At 42.1% G+C, this 19,343-nt stretch overlaps 1 protein-coding gene and 1 long non-coding RNA gene across 2 annotated transcripts; one reads left to right on the plus strand and one right to left on the minus strand.

Annotated features, from left to right (window-relative positions):
* Positions 1-493: 493 nt before the first annotated feature.
* Positions 494-1,367, minus strand: LOC134450211 (uncharacterized). Its single transcript, XR_010035036.1, has 3 exons — positions 1,220-1,367; positions 720-853; positions 494-595 (listed from the first exon to the last, which is right to left on the minus strand). It is a non-coding gene; the product is annotated as an uncharacterized LOC134450211 (long non-coding RNA).
* Positions 1,368-6,747: 5,380 nt separating this feature from the next.
* LOC134450212 (hemagglutinin/amebocyte aggregation factor-like) lies at positions 6,748-14,988 on the plus strand. Its single transcript, XM_063200071.1, has 7 exons — positions 6,748-7,319; positions 8,652-8,711; positions 8,948-9,010; positions 9,228-9,333; positions 9,553-9,741; positions 13,862-14,011; positions 14,618-14,988. Exons 1-7 carry the CDS (start codon positions 7,118-7,120, stop codon positions 14,670-14,672), a joined length of 825 nt encoding a protein of 274 aa, XP_063056141.1. The 5' UTR covers positions 6,748-7,117; the 3' UTR covers positions 14,673-14,988.
* Positions 14,989-19,343: the final 4,355 nt, after the last annotated feature.

A 19,343-nucleotide genomic window follows, 5' to 3' on the forward strand; every position in this document is an offset into this window, starting at 1 on the left:
GAAGGAGAGGCACTCGCCGCCAACAGAACGACTTCACATGGCAAACAGTCTTGCGATACATGCTAAGACAAGTAGCGAGCGCATCAGAGGGACTTATGGAGCTCAACTGCTAGGCAGTTAGCAAACAGCCAAAGCAGTAGCAGTGGCCAAACAAATACCCCAGTCTGAGGCACAATGGAGGACTTGGGAGCAGAGCCACGGAGGAGTGCCCTCCGGGACACAGCAAGGAGGATTGAAGCGGCCAGAGCCGCGGCCTTGTATGTTCCTCTCCACCAACCCAGGAGCATGTGCTCGCCTGGTTTTATACAGGTGTGGCTCCTAATTGCCCAATCACAACCTAGTTGAGACAGAACTAAGGGAGAGTCACCAAATTGCCACTTCATTTAAAAACACACAGGAGGAGCAGACACAGTCACAGTAGCCGGGTTAACAGTACTACTGCTACATATGGACAATTTAAACAATGTATTACACATGACACTAGACACATTACTTTATACTATATTTACAGTTGTCATTACCACACAAAAACTCTGGGAAGGTGGGTAAGTGCAGCAACTGTGAAGGGCCTAGTCTGAGGTTGGAGGCGTCTGTGCTGTAAAAAGATAAACAGAATTAGAAATCACATATCTGACAGTAGCTCCAGTGACATTTTAAATGTAAGTAACCTGGGTTGTTGGGGCAGGGACACCAAAAATAACTCCTTTATCTGGGCTCACCTGGTTGTGAGTGTCTGCGGTCAGCCATCCCTCTTAGGGTAGAAAGTCTTCTGCGCAGGACGATACCCTGAAGGTTGACGTTCACAGTATGCAGCCTTCATGTCCTGGAACTTTTATTGTGCAATTTTCCATATCTGAAACAAGCAATGTGTTAGACTATATTAGGGCTTCATTACATCAAATTACACAGCAGGGTTTTACAGGGTGTTGGCTACAGTCACAGGACCAAAGTGGACTTGTGTGCCTTGCTCAAGTGCACTTCAGCTGTGGATGAAGGTGTAGGTAGGGAGAGGTAAGGATGGGATTTCAACCTGCTTCTCTCTGATCTTAGGACCACCTCTCACCATCAGGTGATGGCTGGCTGCTACCTCAAATTTCATTCATGGCCCAAGTTATGTTCTGTAATCAGCATTGTTTTTACCTTACAAAAATAAATGTAAATGCATTCAGCACCATGGGGGGCTGTGAAGACCTTTGAGAATATTTGCAGAACTACATACTGAATTGAGCCATCCGCCTTTCTCTTGGTTGGTGTGTTGAGATGGTGACTGCAGTCCAGGCTTCTTGGATCGGAGGAGAAAAGCTGTAGCTTTTACTGGCATAAGTATGTGGTTGTGGAAGGACCCTGTCTGCTGTTGACCTGAGGGAAAAAAGAGCGTGGCTTTGATGGGAGGGCTGAAGGGAGAGGCGGGCTGTGTATTTTCAAAAATATAGCTCACAGGAACCGTTTTTCAAAGATCTCCAACCCTACCTTTAAGGACACGAAATCCGTGTCCAGGAGCACGGATTTTGCCAAAATTCCGTGCTCCTGGACACGGAATTGTTTTCCGTGCTCCTGGACACAGAATTGTTTTCCGTGATGGGCACACGGAAGTGTTTTCTATAGGCTATTACCACAACACTGTGTTAACTCTATCATTAGAAAATACATACCAAATGCTAATCCTAAACAAAATAATGCTATAGCAACTTAAGTTGTGCCCTGACCAAAACATTCCCTAACCTTAACCTGTCATTAAAGACATATTTTTGAGAAATACCTTTTCCAGTTGGTTGCTGGGCTATCAAACTCATATAATGAATGAAAGAAAACTAGCAGTGCCAGACCAAAGCAATCCCTAACCCTAACCTGTCAGTAAGAAATGTTTTTTTTTTTAGACAAAATATTTGAAATGAGAAAAATCCTGAGAAAACACAAGACTGTGGAAATAGCCTATAGAAAGCACTTCAAACAATTCCGTGTCCAGGAGCACGGAAAACAATTCCGTGTCCAGGAGCACGGAATTTTGGCAAAATCCGTGCTCCTGGACACAGATTTTGTGTCCTTAACATCCGTGTCCAGGAGCACAGAATTTTTGGAGATCATGTTGCAAGTTAAGTACAGGATACAGTTTAGGTAAATCAATTATACCTGTGTAACAACAAGACTCTGATCTAATTCCAAAGTGTAGGCATAACACAAATGACTCAAAACATTTGGTGACCATATCGAAGATTGTGTAATCTCGGTTTATGTTGACATTCGGTTCCTGCCATATCTTTGTCCCATATCGCTTGCCGTAGCCTCATACAAGCAGATGTGCAAGATAATTCCTGTGCGTATCACAAAAGTTGACACACCGTAGTGCATCATGTGTCACGTCTGTCTCTACCCGCCATTGAAAATGCATTGTGTGGTGTCGTGGGGAGGGAGACTGATTTGCCTCTCACAAGACAAGCGAAATAGTAGCTAGATTCTGCCAGATTGAGCCTGAAAAGTCGCTAAGTCGCTAGATGATTTTTTTGTCGCCAGGGGTGGCCAAAAGTCGCTAAATCGGCAACACTGTAGGGATCAAACTCAGATGCAGTGTTGCCAAAGCCACTATTGGCTCGCTGAAAAGTCGCTAGATGACGGCATGACGTTAAGTATGACATCACAGCGTGCAGATCTACAGAAAATGTGCTCACATGCCTTCATCTACAGTAGAAATGGGTGGTTTTCCCCACTTTTTTGGAGATCAGAGCTAATCTGCAGCCCTGCTTAACCGCGGGAAACGCTTCTGACGGCGGTGCAGAGTCACAATTAGGTTGAAAAACAATGATTTTGCACTGAAAATGTGCGTTTTAAAAAGTCGCCATATGCACCAAAAAGTTGCTAAAGGCGCTAGATGAGGGTTTTTTTGTCACCAGGGATGTCAAAAAGTCGCTAATTTGGCAACACTGACCAGATGGGAGACAGGCGGTGATGTGAGCCCGAACCAGTTTTTCAAAACACTTCATAACAGTGTTGCCAAATTAGCGACTTTGACAGGTTAATTCACTTTATTGGTAAGAACAAATACAGGGCCATATCTGTGTCGTCAACAATGAGCTGATGGACACTGCGTGTGACTCAACACTCTCTGACGTGTTCTCTGTGATTTAACTTTTAATTGTAAAATCCGTTAAATAAACGTCCGCGGACACAACCTCCGAAAAAAAGCGCTCAATTTCGCCTATTGTCCGCGAGCGCCGTAGGGTGGGATTGCACAAGTTATCAATTTAAGATACAGACAACAGCGTGCGTCTTTTCCCTCAAACGCAGCTCTGTCATAACATCGTAGCCTAGCCCTAATGAGACCACACGCTGTTTTTTTATGGGGTGGAGACTCAAGAACAAGTCAGGAACACATTTTGCAGGATTCAGAAAAAGAGAAACTACCAACCGGTGCGTTGCTGAACAGCTGATTCGACTGAATCTTTATCTCTTATACTTTCCCAAGAGTCCAAACCCTACACTCCTTTCACCTTTTTCCTTGATACTGGAAAGTTGTACGTATTTGCAACACGGCCGGTGTGGAGAGTCTGTTCTCTCGCATCACGTTTGCAGATCAGTAAAAAGTGTCTTGAAATTACGGTCAGTAGGCCTACATTCATTACAAATCACAAACTTACAGCTGTCAAGCAAACTTAGAGCTGTTGGAGAGGCATTCAAATGTTTGAACTCAGGTTTGCTACACGGTGAATGGATTTGATGAGTGAGAAAGTAACTTCACTAATAGCCTGGCCTACTATTTATTGATTGATTGATTTAGCCTATGTATTTATGATTGTAGTGTTGGTTTTTATATTCATATGAATAGGCCTGTGTGTGTGTGTAGCCTACATAGCCTATATATATTTATATAGTATAATATCTATACATAGACCTTTATATACATATAGACCTATGATATATATTATTAGGCCTACATTATATTATGATAATAAAAGAATATATACATGGGTAATATGTAGCCTAGTGGGCACCGGGACACTCTGCCCTGAAAAAAATGGACCTCTACTTGAAAAAGTTAGTGGAGGAGGCCGTGGTGTGTGGGGGGTGTGTGGGGGTCTGTGGCGTTCCGGGGGGGGGGGGTTGTGTGGTTGGGGGGGGGCACTCTAGTATCTTGCAGGGGGGCCCCAAGTGTTTGTGTTAGGGGTCTTACACACCAGGGCGGTAAAGCGTCGCGGAACGGCCGCGTTTTTTACCGGCGTCGGTGAAAATACATTGAAACCTATCTGTCCTTACACACCAACCGGCGGTAGTCGTGTATCAGCGGCGCGGGAGCCGGCTCCGCGGCGCGGGAGCTGGCTCCGCGCCGCGTTGCTTTTGGAAAATAGAACTCGAGCATATTTTTCACGTCTCATTCAAATGAATGGCAAAGTAGCATGCTAGCTTTGGCTGTGGTGAGGGTTTTGAATAGGACTGGCCACGCACGCCAACGCTGTCAGTGTGAAAGCCGGCCAAAACTAAGCAGAAAGACCGCGTCCGTCCCGGGACCGCTCCGTTCCGCCTTGATATGTTTTGGCCCTTACGCAACTGGACTCATTAGGCCGCGGCAGGGCAGAGGGCCTATGTATTTTCTAAAACAGATGTCGGCTACTGATGAAGTCTATACTTCGGGTCAAAATGTTAGTTTCTACATGAAAATTTCCCCTGTTGAACAATACTTCCATGAGCAAATAGTTTTTACAAACAAGACTGCACATCAAATTTCTTCAGAAGTTACTGTTGACATGTTGTAACTTTGATCTGATCTCTGTTTGCATTTAAAGTAAATAAAGGAAAATCACAAGAGAGACAGAAGCTTCATATCCGTGACCCGGGGCCCTTTCTTCTCTCTCACTCTCTAATCAGGCTGACTCGTTTGGCAGTCCACACTTGCATCTCCAACAACACTCCCTCCCTAACACACTCTTTGGTTAAGTCACATTACTGATACTGTTTGACATTTGCCTGGTTAACACCAGACCTAATCACAAGTGAGATTAGGTCTGGGGAGTTGCCTATTGTAAATTCTGTAGGGGAGAGAATACATGGCTATTATGACACACTGCCCTGCTCTCTGATTGGGCAGACAAACTGTTAAGGTCGGAATGCTTGGCCATTATGACACAGTGCCCATGATCTTGGACGTTATGAGTCATCCTTGCCAGACTGTCTTTCAGATCGAAGCGATTGTGTAGAACTAAAGGCAGTATGGGAGTTCCCAGGCTAGTTTGACATGCTTTAAATAACACTTTTAACCCATTTTAGCCTGATGACTCGTATATGTTGTTTTACCTTTGTTTCTTGGAGACACATATGCTGCATTCAGGCACTTGAGATTTTAGCTTTTAAATAAAAATGTGGATTTACAGCCCAAGTGTTGGGCGGTAATGCATTACAAAAGTTGTTAATTGCTGTAAGTGTAATGCATTACTTTTTGCTGTAATGTAGTAATGTAAGTCATTACAGGGCAAAAATCTATATTCACTTGGTTACAATGCTAAATAACTTAAGTTACAATGCATTACAATGACCAGGATTTTAGTGGTATTCAGTGCGGTGGGTCAGAAAGAAGCTTTTTTAGTCTGCATGCTGCCAAAAACACCTCCTGGATGGGAGATGAAATAGTTATGACTCATTAGATTGTTTTACACTGTAATAAATTGCTAGATCCATATTTAGGCCGGCAAATCTTTTGGCAAAAGTAACTAAAGTAATGCAAAAGTAGTGTAATGCCTTACATTTTAAATAGAGTAATATTGTAGTGTAAGGGATTATTTTTGAAAGACAGTAACATGTAATCAGTAATGCATTACACTTTTTGTTTAACTTGCCCAACACTGCTTACAGCTGAATGAACACATTCTAATGCAAGATGAGGGTCTTAGGGTTTAAAAGCAATCATGTTTCATGTTTTTATGTGCATTAGAGGCGAAGATATTTAGGTTTTTATAGGCTGAGGGCAACTTTCCCAACAAGGGCTTAGGCATTCAGCAGGCGTTTTTAGCCAGTTAGCAATTTGCGCATTTGGCAATGGGAAATTGTATTGCAACCAACAAAGTAGCGGTGTAACGGAGTTAGCAACTATATAGTTTCGTAAATTTGCACCCCTGACCTGGAGGCAGGGCAGCTTGACAGTATTATTGACCAGGCTGGGATAAAGTCCTTTGAAAGAGCCTCTACTTCGGACGTAGGTGCAAGTGAAGTGAAGAATATTGCAGTATCAATGTCAATAATGATCATATGACTACTTCTTTCAGTATAAAATAAAATGTGAATGAGGATTTTTTTTCTGGTAATTAAAAAATATAAATACAATATACTAATCTATATATTGACATGTGATTTCTAGCTGTTTTCGAGGCATGTCTTTGTTTGAATCAAATACTGTAATTCAAAAATTATTAAATCCATTATTAAACCCAATTCTTATCACCTCAAGATGCCATGAAATGCTGCTCTTGAAATGCTACAAACTAGATTGAGAAGAAATCCTGGTACGTACAGTATGTTGTAGATTGCACAAATGTAAAGCACTCTCACACGTTGTATACATGATTTGCTTGTTTCCACCTCTGGGTCTTGTTGGATTTCAGCCATTTTGTTCCAAACGTTGTAAACCCATTTCAAAATCATTTTCCAAACTTACTATGTGTTGGCTAGAATCCAGAGTGTTCTTTATAAAGAGTCAGAGAGCATGGTGTCCAATTCTTGATTTATTTATCCAAAGCATCTGGCATGAAGTTACAAATAATTAAAGCATTTTTGAATTCTGTTCTCCTGTGACCTCACCCTAACAGCAACAGCCAAGAAAATTCTGTCTTTCCCTTGTGTATCTGCCTTTTTGAAGTAGAGAGTGACCATCCCCCGTCTGTCTCCAAGCTGTGGGGGCTTCCATTGTTTCCAGGTAGACCTAGCCCCCTTGGCCAGACCTCCTGAGGTGTTTCTTGACCACACAGAGAAAGTGGGTTGGGTGTGGCTGATAAAACCTTAGCAAAATATACAGCATATGATCATGACCCTTATTAAACATTCTCAATGTCAATTTACAAAATGTATGCCAATATATTTTCAGTCTGCAATTTGACATGGGCAAATAGAGACAAGAGGGAGTGACAATTTACCCAGAATGTTTCTTATTGGGTCTGGGCTAAGAGACTGTATGGCCTCGTCTCAGATGTGTATAAAAGAGTGTGAAGTGTCTGGAGTAACCACAAGTTTCCAGGTGTGTTTCAGAGTGAAGTCACCTGCATCACCTGAGAAGAACATCTTCTTCATCACCATGAAGTCCTTCGTCTTCTGTTTCATCATGCTGCTCATGGCAATGGCAGGTAATAACAAGAAAATCAACAACACTTTTTCTTCTGTGCGCAGCTGGCACAGGCAGATGTTAGACACACCCGGTAGTAATGCTTGCATTTAATGCATGCTTTACACAAACATTATGTACAGTTGTATCTACTAAGATGTTTATTTCATTTGGTTGCCACAACAATGAGAGTTCTGGATCAGGGTTTTATTGATGTAGCAGGCAATGCAGTATCTCGGTACTTGTCATCATTTCATAATGCAAAACTATTAAAGGAGAAGTCCACTTTTTTGAACATTAAGCACATTTTCTGAGTGGTCTGCAATGTTTTAGAGTCCCCCTCACCGTTTATTTCATGGTTGCTGCAGTCTCTGCTATTTGGCTTATTTGGATTTGATCTCAACCAGCTTTAGAATGGCCGTCTATGGGCACCTGCAACTTTGTTCTTAAAATCAACTGGACTTCTCCTTTAAGTAATTTAACCATAGAAATATTTTCAAAATCTTTTCAGTAGTTTTCATCCCTTCTGAACTCTCTTTGGTTCAATGGATGGGCTGAAATCAAGCTAAGTAAGTTGGGAGGAGCAGAACGTTCCTCTATTACCTACGTATGACAAACAATCTTGCTTCCAGGACTGGAATGGTAATCCGACATAGAGGGCATTTCCTTGTTTTTTATTTTTTCTTGTTTATTTTGCCCTTAGAGTCCAGCCCATCGTTTATAGTGTATGGGGCAGCCCATTGGTCCATTTTAATAAACAGTCATAATATCGTAGAAAAATATTACATTACATTTGGCAGACGCTTTATAACCAAAGCGACTTTCAAAAGAGGACATGATCAAGCCAACATCACAAGCAAAATACAAAGTGCACAGGAGATATACAGAACAACAAGTGCAGTTGCAAAGAGGGGTTAGTTTACTTTATATATATATATAAAGAGTAAATAACGAGTACACACACACAAACTAAACTAAACTAAACATCATATCAGGAGTCTGTCCTGGGGAAAGGCCAGCTCAAGCATTAGTCTAGTAGATTCTCTCGAAAGAGGAAGGTCTTTAGTTGTTTCTTGAAGGCTGCAAGAGATGTGCTTAGTCTTGCTGCCTCTGGGAGACCGTTCCACCAAAACGGGGGCTGTGTGTGGGGCTGGTCTATGCCAGAAATGCCCTGGCTGCATTTTGGTCCCAGGCCAGCCCTGGTCACTTCTGCTCACTTTGACCGCCAACCTCAGACCGAGGCTGACCAAAGGTGACAACAAGGAGTATTTTAACTGTAACACGTGTGACCAGTGACCACATCAAGTCAAGTTCTGACGCAGATGTTTCTGATGTATTTGTTCTTCAACTGCAGCAACTACAACCTTGGCAGGGCCAGTGGGCATTGAGCAACTCAAAAATAGCCCTCAATATGGTGAGAATCCGCTGATGCCTGATCTAATTTTGATGTCCATATGTCCATAAACACATGTTCAGCTAACTTTAAAACTGTAACAAAAAATACTGTGAGAGTCTCAAGTTTATTCAACTTTGGTGTTTTTTAAAACAATCTTGTTATTTTAAGTTGACTAGACTTGCAATGCTGACATGATATGCTGATATACGTAGGTCTTGGCCTTGAAATGTTGTTGTATGCTGCTTGTTTAACAGAGGGTCCTGGTAAGGTCTCCTTTGAGGCAGATGTTGACACAGCAGAGAAAGACAAGGATGTAGGTAAGCTTCTTCTGCTTTCATGTTTCAAGGTCACTGAAACCATTTCAAAACCATGTAGACACCTACTCTACATCAGTTCCATTGTTGTTTGTGCTGAGAAACACACCCCTCATTTTTCATTCACCTTTTACCCTCATTTGGACTTACGGGTGATCTTCAGATCATTGCTTTTTGTTTTTATTTATGTATGTATTTATTAAACTTTGCATCATTTCAGCTGAGGTCACCAATGAGGACAAAAGAGTCAAGAGATCGAACAATGAATTTGATGGCTATCTTGCCTTTCGATGCCCATGTCATCAAAGCATATCCACCATATCGAGGTACTGTAAGCTTCATACTCTACTGCTAATAGCCATTTTGTATTTTGTTTTAATGGCGAACATGATTCTTGAATATTTTAAAGAGAATATAAAAGCCTTTCAGAGAAAATTGAAAAGTAAACGTTTCATGTTAATTCCCATAGGCTACCTGTATATCTCCGTTTGACTTTGATCCCCCATTCAATGTAGCCTACCAAATTTGTTTCTGATTGTTTGCAGTTACCACAGCAATCCCCATGAAGACAGACGTTTCAGTATCAGCTGCAAGCCATTGTTCCTCGCCGCAACAAGCTGTCATCAATCTCATTGGGTGAACAACTTCGATGCAAGATTTGACTTTACCTGCGGCAAAAACGAAGCCTTAACAGGGATATACAGTTACCATAGCAACCTCCACGAGGACCGCCGGTAATAGCATTACATTGGTATATCTGTAAATCTGGTGGTCATCCGTTTTGGGCATTTGGAATTTAGCATTTACATACACTGTAGCCTACATCTGATCAAGCGCATCAGAGGCCTACCTATATGTTTTCAGAGTGCGCACAAATAATTGCCCATGTTAAGTCAAATATAAGGGGTGCGCATAGATTAATTTTTTAAATCTAGATTAATCTCACTGTAATTATGAAATTAATCTAGATTAATCTATATCAAAACGCCTCATTCAGAATAGGCACGCTAGCGAAATAATGAGGAAAAAAAAAACCGAGGGGGTTTCTTAAGATGGCGCATTAGACCAGAGCTCATCTCTTTTTTCCAAAATGCATCTCATCATCAAAAAAATGGTTGATATTTGATGATGAAAAAAATCACTGCAATATTTAAAATGTGTTTTTCGAATATGTTAGAAGTTTACGGTCATAATATACTGACATTTCAAAATGAACAGTGCTATAAATTGTAGAGGCAAATACAGATAAATCTATCAAACATTTAGACTATTTAAACAAAATGACCTCAACAATTCAGCATTTCTAATGGGCAGAGAGAGAGAGAGAATCTGCCACTAAGGGCGTTCTTGACGGCGTCTTTCCGACGAGGTTGAAAATTTGCTAGGCAGCGAGCATGCTCAGTGTGTCCGCGTGAAGCATCCTGGTTAGAATTTGCCGTTCACGACGCAGTTGAAGGGAGTGACCTCTGCGCGGCAGTCGTGTCACATGGCGTTGAACCATCGCGGGAACAAAAGTTTTGTCAAGCAGCCACGCAGTAACAAAAACCTACTGCGCTGGGCAGAAGACCTCCTCCATGATGTGAGGAATCTGCCGTGATTGGTGTTCATAGCTCATGTGATTCATGTGTGTGTAGTTGAACGTGCTTCATTTTCTACATGCTGAAATGCATTTCATGCTCAAATGCAGCATACTCAGAGTGGTATCATCCATATGTATGGTCGCACAACCCACTTACAACAGTAAAAATGAGAAACAAACCACCCTGTCGTCAGATGCTCCATCTTCGCCACGTTAGGAGTGTATGCCTTAGGTTACAAAACCAGTACTATTCCGCGAGCTGCCTGCTCGACGGTTAGAGTAGTGGTTGCGCGCCTGACTTCCAATCGTGAGGTCCCCGGTTCGAAACTGCACCGAAACACAGGAAGTCTTTAGTTGCTGATGGTTAATGTGGAAACAGACCCGTTGCGAGAGACTTATCTTGTCTTTTATGTATGAAAGTGCACGAAACAGAGTGGCCTTTGTGGTTGGCGCGCCATGGTAAAGCTACATATTGAACACCTGGGTTCAATCCTCGCAGGATGGGTTGGCGCTGTTAAGTAATTTTAAAACGGTCCTATCTGAATGACGACTTTGGTCCCAAAACACAAAATGAATAGCCTAAAGTGAGTACTAATTAACTGAATTATTACATGGAAGTGAAGCCAAGTCATCACAAATTTAACTAAGACTTGTACCATGATTCACTGAGTGGTAACCTGTATCTCTACCACAAGACCACCCGATTTCTCTCCGAGACGCAGAGAGAGTCTCGCATTTCACAAGCATGTGCCGACGATGGTAAGCGCGTCATGGAACTAGCGCCATGATTATTTAATTCCACGAGAGGGCGCCCTGGTACACCCGCTGTCAAAATAGGTAGATCCACCCACAGACCTATAGATCCACCTTCTTTGCCGCTGTTGAAATCTCGTCGTCCTGATGTGTCCAGCTTGGTTGCGACGCAGTTATCCCCTCCTTTTTATGACCAAGCAAATCACATTTTGATCAAATCTTTTGCTGCGTGGTTGCAAACGAGCCTACTGACTGTTAAAAAGGGCAGTGGCTCCTTTAGAGAGGGAGGAGCTGCGCAGCAGGTACAGCAAAGTCAGAGCCAGGCTACTAGATTTCTAGAGCTAGTTCTAGACCCTAAAGCACTGGCCCACATCGATTTGGCCTAAACCTGACAGTTGTTCTCTGCGTTAGAATGCCAGCGGAGTTACAACTCCAAATGAATTCAGTTTGCAACAACAACAAAAAGTCAAGCGCGACGACCGCGAGGTTGGCTATATCAAGCACAACAACCGCGAGGTGTATTACCGTTTGACATGAGTCACAAATGCGCGATCATAACACAAACATTCAGCGAGAGCAGATATTGACAGTTTCAGTTTGACAATCTTCAAAATGTATATCACACGGAATGTTTTGCAATTATGGCACAGGCAAGATTTCTGGAACAGGACTGTTGTTTGTGTTCCATGCAATGCGTGAGGAAATGTAGGCTATGTCAGGCTGGTACACAATAGCCTAATGTCTGCTTCACCTCAAACAATAAAGTCTCTCTAGTCTACCACTTATGAAAAAGTACTAAAACAACACCTACCATGGCGAGATTAATGTTTACAGCATGCAAACACTGTTCATATTTAGAAGGTCTACTGCTGAGCAACAGGTGGATAGGCCAAGCGACTGGAGGGCAGTCTGAAAGCGTCTGTCAATCGAACGCTATGGTGACGCGCATCCCCAAACCCAAATCCATATTTTGAGAATGGATTAACGTGCAATATTTTCTTTATCACGCGATAAGAGTCTCACATTATCGCAGCACGTTAACGCCGATAACGGCCCACCACTAATTTTGCTCTATGTTCCCATTTTGTGGGACTGTGGGGTGTTACTGCACGGGGCTCCTGAGACATTTGTCTCCCTAGGCGACAACATTGTCTGCATATGCCTATCACCGACCCTGACTGACAGTGTGTGTACAGCAGGGGTCCACAACCTTTCTGGGTCTGAGGGCTACCAAGGGCTAACCGAGGGCTACTTTTGTTCAAAATCTTACTGATATCTTGGCATCATTCTCAAGTCACACTATTTTTGAATGATAATTGGCTTATAGGTTATAAAGAATAAATAATCTCATATATTTAAATTAAGAAAAGCATTAACTGTGACTAAAATCTGTTTATTAACATCCTTGGTGGGCACCTAAGAATCTCCTGGAGGGCTACCTGGTGCCCGCGGGCACCATGTTGGGGAAACCTGGTGTACAGTATGTCAGTTAGTGGAAATTGTCAGCCTGACATATTTAGAATGAATTTGGAGGATTATTTTGAATTGTTCATGGGCTTTCGCATATTTTTTGCGTGGAGTTTGATGTATGGTAATTAGTTTGTTGTGATGAGTAATGAGGATATTCGTTCAGGTGGTGGTTTATGGAATAGAGGGTTGCAAGTTCGAGTTCCACCCTTACCAATAGAATAAATGTGTGTCCCTCACACTGTGTATACACGAGGGCTTGACACTGGCACCTGTCAACCAGCCAAATGCTGGTAAAACTTGGCTGTGGCTAGTAACAATTTCAGTCTAACTAGCCACTTTGACTGGTAACTTATTCTATGGTGTGACAAATCAAAGTGGTTGCACAGTGGTCGTTTTTATTTAAATGCAAGAATATTCTAAAGAAAAATATTGACAACAAAATTCTGGACAGCAGAAAGGCTAAATGGCTAGCAACCCGGGAAAACCACTTGCCACAGTGGCCGGTGAGCAAAAAAGTTAACGTCAAGCCCTGTATACACCCTCATACTTTGTACATGGTTGAAGTGCCATTGAGCACCCTATATTATTCCAGTATAGTGACCACTAATCTGTACTACTACTAAATACACGAAACACAACTTGAGCGATTCCAGCGAGAGAAGTAATTGACTTTGTACTGAGTCGCCAGCGACAGAGGAGACAAAAGCAATTTGGTGACAGCCGCCACAGCCAATGGGAATGTTGGAATGCTTACATTCTGCTTATAATAGTGATACTCTGTCGCTTCTATCCTTCGTATCACTCTTGCTGCACAGTCCGTCGATTCTCGCTTAATCTTGTCGGCGCCAATGTGTTTGCCCGGTAAGACGTTTTACATAAAAGTATTAGCTACATGTAAGGTAATGTAATGAATCCACTGAACATGACAACTGTAGTTGTCAACAAATCCTTTTTTTACAGTGCACTAAAACAGCATCAAATGCTCAAATGTAGTCTATTAAGTCTTCCAGACCTTGGTACATACCTACTGTTTGTCTCTGGTCTGTGCTTAGCTTCATGTTTCACTGCTGCTCGGCTGACTTGATCCTCAATGGCTGCCGCTGGACCCAATATCTGAACAACTTTGATCAGCCATTCACCTACCAGGTCCCTAACAACATGGTCATCGCTGGAGTGAGCTCCTACCATCACAGCTTTTATGAGTAAATAGCTTTGTTTTTCTCCCTGAGCACTTTGTGTTTTAATTTTTTTACATTTTCATATAGCATGTTGCAGAATGTCTTAAAAGGTTGATTGGAAAGGTGTTATGGATTGAAAACTAAACTAAACATTATAATAAAAATGTTTCCTAGGCAAACTAAAGGTAAAATCAACACTTGCAAAATTGACTGTGTGGGGTGTGGGATGTTTTGAAACAAAATTCCTATTTTAAAACCAATCATGAACCTTTAATGGATAAAAGATGATGTGAAATGGATACTGGAAAAGAATACATCATATGCCTACTACTAGGCATCCTAAGCTTAGTAGCAGTGTTGCCAGATTGGGCTGGTTCCCGCCCAATTGGGCTGCTTTGGATGGCCGTGTGCGTGTAAAAATGGCATTTATCAGTAAACCCGCCCACTTTTTGCCATAGAAATCAATAGAATTGGGCAGGGTTTTGTGCTTCTAGGCGGGTTTTGAAAATGTTTTGGGCTGGAAATCATCAACCTCATCTGGCAACCCTGCTTAGTAGTCCCCTGTAAATGTAGGCTAAGGTGTTTAGGTGGTAAATGCCAAAGTAACTTCTCTCTTTTGTCATAACCCAGGGATCGGCGCTATCGCTTATACGTCTGTGAAATGGAGGAAGGGTTTGCTCCGTAGGCTGCCATTGAATATGAACAAAGACAAGAAAGAAGAAGGCTGTCAGCTAGAAGGGAAAAGCTAATGGCGTGTGTCTCTTATTTAATTCCTCAGAGCAGCTGATGCTTATCCCTTTCTAAGCAAGATTCATCTTGATCATGTAGTCTGAAACTGATGATTTAGGATTAGTAATGTTTTCTCCAACACTTCCTTTGATGAATAATTGGCATTATGAATGTCTGTGGGGGGGAAAATCTATTAAAACTGTTGAAATCTGTTACTCTTTTAGCTTAATCTGTACAATGGTGTTGGTTTCAAATAAACTGGGTGAAGCATACATTTTCTCATGTTGATTTCTCTATTCTACACTCACTCATACCACACTCACATCACTACAAATCTTGGATGCTAACTTTATTGTGGTCCATTTACTCAAAATGATGTGGGCCCTAAAATGACCCTATACAGTATACACATAATTCACATTTTACGAATAGATTTTACCGAATGTTTATATAATTATCTTCTTAATGTTTGTGAAATTGCACTGAGCATTGTATTGCATTGATTCTACACGAACTGTAATCCATTGAAGTTACCACCACGGTTTGAAAAAATCTTAATGACACAGCAAAGATAATATTACTATAATATACTGTACTGTAAGCTACATATCCTACTTGGTTAGCAAGGAAATAAGGCAGTTATTATCAAGTCCACTGGTGCTATACATTTGAACATAAACAGCGGCTTAAGGAATTTAGTTCTATTTTTCCGCTTCACAGCACATAGTGCTCACTGCACCCAATGAAATTTCATATGCCTCACCCATGCAAGGGGGCAGCCCAAAACAGCACCTCAGGGGAGCAGTGCGCTTGGACGGTACCATGGTCAGGGTACCTCATGCAGGAGGTGAATTCCTCCCTCCACCAACCTGGCGGATCAGGACTAGAACCGGCAATCTTTGGGCCACACTTACCCTTGAGTTCAAGTTCAAGTTCAAGTAGCTTTTATTTGTCCCAGTTGGGCAATTGTTTTGCAGCAGTAGTAGCACACACACACACACACACACACTCCTCCATAATACATTTAAGAACACATAATAGGTAAAGGATAAGGGATTAAGAATAATAAATGGTGCATGAATAAATACATTTTGTGTTGGGAGTTGCACAGAGTAAGATTTAAAAAGATAAAAGTGCTATGGAGGAGTGAGGTTCCCAGTATAAAAGACCTGCCTAAAAGAAATTCACACCGACGGTGCGTGTGTGTAGCTCCGGAGCCCCCTGATGGAGCGGGGCTAGACACACTAGCATGTTCCTCTCGAGTAGAAAATAAACGGAGCATTTTCTGCTTAAATATCAATGGCAGCTCGCATTAATGAGTTGCAGGACAGATTATAGACTATATTGACTCTTATGAGATGAACAGAAAATGATTTTGGAGGAATTTGTTGGTGGTGAGTTGCAATAAATGCACCATTTATTTTCTGACTCGAGATGAGCATGTTAACGGCACTTAAACCTGACAAAATACCACCATGACCTTGACCAAGTGCCAGGACATGGTAAATCATTATTATATTAACCTTTTACCTCAGCGGTTATCTCAGCTAAACGGTGCTTAATTTCACTGTGTAGGTGTCAGCCTACATGACATGTTTATTGTAGGCTACATCAGGATGGACCAAGACCGCATACCCAAAACCGTGCTACGATGGACTCCACCTGGGAAAAGGAAGCAAGGCCGGCCCAAAAACACCTGGCGGCGTATAGTGACAGCTGAGCTGAAGGAGATGCATCTAACCTGGGGTGAGGCACAGCATGCTGCTCAAGACAGGTCCAGGTGGAGGCAGATCGTGGAAGCCTTATGTCCCATCAGGGACGAAGAGGATTAAGTAAGTAAGTACATCAGGTGCATAACAATTATTGCACTGAGTGACTGTAATATACAGGACAATCATTATTCCTATTGCTCACTGGCAATGGGTCTCTTGACTGAGAGCTGTGCGTGCGTGCGTGTGTATTGTGGGCATGTCCACATCGTGTACAGTTTTTGGGTTTCTTTCGTTGGAAACTTGACTCCAGCTTTTTCACTGAACCATGCGCAGTGAACTTCACTTTGATACTATTAGGCTGCTCTACGCTCTGAACCATCAGCCATGCACACGTGAGGAACCATTCTTGTGCGTGTGCGTATATGCGCGCTCCCGTGTTCTGCCTATATGGCGTAATATATGTAATCGAACATCAAATGTTTAATATGTTGCAGTAATGTGCATTATGTCTTGTGTTTTTGTATGCTACTAAACATAGGCTACATTTGAAATGGTACTCTAGTCTACTAATATAAGAGGGCTGATGAACAGGTGATCATGCTGATGGCTGCGATGAGCCTTGTTTGCCTCTAGATGGCGCCCATGTTACATGCCCTTGCAGTCCCCAACAAAATATGCTCTGCCCTTCTAAGGTTGGTCATTATGGTACTCTGTACTAGAAGCTTTTGAAGAGTCGCCTCTACCCTGCAGAACAAAACTAATTCTAGTTTTCTGTAATAACTCCTTTGTACTCATTTTGTCGTGCCTGCATGCTCTGTCCTCTGTAATTAGAGTAGAGTAGAGTAGAGTAGAGTAACTTCATTGATCCCCGGGGGAAATGAATTAATACATGTATGTAGGGTATATTGTGTCACTTTGTCATCTTATGTAGGCTACTGTAGTACTTATAGACTGTACTGTACTGTATTTTATTATGTAGGCCTATATGCCCTGAGTCACTTAAGATGACACTGTCTCAGGGGACACTGTCAGAGGCCTCCCTCTTATCAAAAATGCCAGCAATAAAGGCATTTACAATTTCAAAGTAGTCTTCAACAGAGTCACACACGACAAGTAAGGCTATAAAGGCTAAAATTCAGTTACACATCAAACATAAACCACAAACCAGCTCTCTCTGAGCGATCCATTCCAATTCCGCACAGCACTGACCTGCATAGGACTCTGTTCTTGACATTACAGGGGAAAAAAACATGTTAATGGTGTTGAACCCACAAAATATCATAGAAGGCAAAAGCCATTGGCAGGGGGCCCCCTAAGTGTTGTGATGCCCGGGATTCCTGGCCCCAATCAATCTGACATTGATAACAGTAGCAAAAAAGACATAGGCTAATAACTGTAGTTGTACATACTTTACAACACAACATCTTATTATATAACATAACAGCATAACAAACACGCAGGGTTGGTGGTGCTCTGACTATCATGCCAATGAGCCAGACTTTTTGGTCTAGCAGTCAGAGCCCCAGTTTGGTATCCCAGAAGGGGTGGGCTCGTGTCCCGGTGGGCAATAACACTAATACATGTATTTGTATTATACTTTACTTTAACAGCTTCACAAAAACCCAGGGTTGGCATATTTTAAGACATGCCAAGTAAGTGAGCCAAATTCCTCCCGGGAGCAACAAGGGTGTGGGAATATCCCCTTATGGTTTGCTTCCTCATACTTTGCCATGCTTTTGCATGACACTACTACCGTTGAAGACTTACTGCTTAATTTGTTTTGACACATGAAAGAATGCGGGACCAGTGTGACACCAGGTGACACAGTTTTGATCAGCTTCACTACTTTACAGTATGTGTACTACTGTACACATAGACAAGATGAATAAATAGGCCAATAACTCAAATGTTGCAATAAGGGTTTGTCATCAGAGGGCAAGGCCGTAGGTTACAACATGTACCATACAATTCAATACAACAGATATTTAAATAGTGCAGAATCATACTGTAAAGTTGACTCAAAGCTCTTTCAAAATACACATACACACATACACATTCCCACAACATTCACACACCAGCTCTGGAGGCTGCCATACAGCGCCAGTTGTCCGGGGTTCAACTGAGACATTCGCAAACACGCACACACACACACACACACACACACACACACACACACACACACACACACACACACACACACACACAAACTCATGAACACACACACACACACACACACACACACCTGACTAAAACTTGTAAAACATGACTCTAATTTAGGAACCTATAAAGCCAGCAGAGACATGAGTCAAAGATGAGGCAACGATGGGTGAGGCGAACACCAAAGATCCTCACACAAGCACGCGCACACACACACACACACACACACACAGGGCTGGATTAACGCACAGGTTAGAAATGGCTGCAACCTAGGGGCCCCCACCTGTCAGGGGGCCCCCGATTGGCCAAAAGTCAAAAATTGCAGAATTGTGACAAGATGTAATATTGAACATTTCATCTGAAAATGTCATCTTTCGAGTATAGATAGTGTACAGATCGCTGAGCTCCCACACCAGATTGCTACACGGATGCATAGCATTAGCATTAGCATAGGATTTGTTTGCTTCTCATGAGTTAATCTTCTTGATCTCTTCACTTGTATCAGAAGAAGTCAAATGTATTTGTTCCCCAAAGTGAAACAAAAGAAATGTAAAAATAAAGTATAAAACCAAAGCCTAAAGAGGTTCACTAGGCCTGCGAGTAATATTCACTGGTTTGTTTTCGAGGCCAGTGAGGTAAGGTAAAAGGTTTGGATACTAGCTGCTTTGCCTCTGCAACGTTCCTCAGAGGACAGGGTGTCTTCTCCTTCAAAATCAAATTAAAAACAGCTTTATTATTTACATCTGCCTTTCATGAAC

The sequence above is a fragment of the Engraulis encrasicolus genome, chromosome 6 (assembly GCF_034702125.1).
Source record: "Engraulis encrasicolus isolate BLACKSEA-1 chromosome 6, IST_EnEncr_1.0, whole genome shotgun sequence".
Classification (NCBI taxonomy): Eukaryota; Metazoa; Chordata; class Actinopteri; order Clupeiformes; family Engraulidae; genus Engraulis; species Engraulis encrasicolus.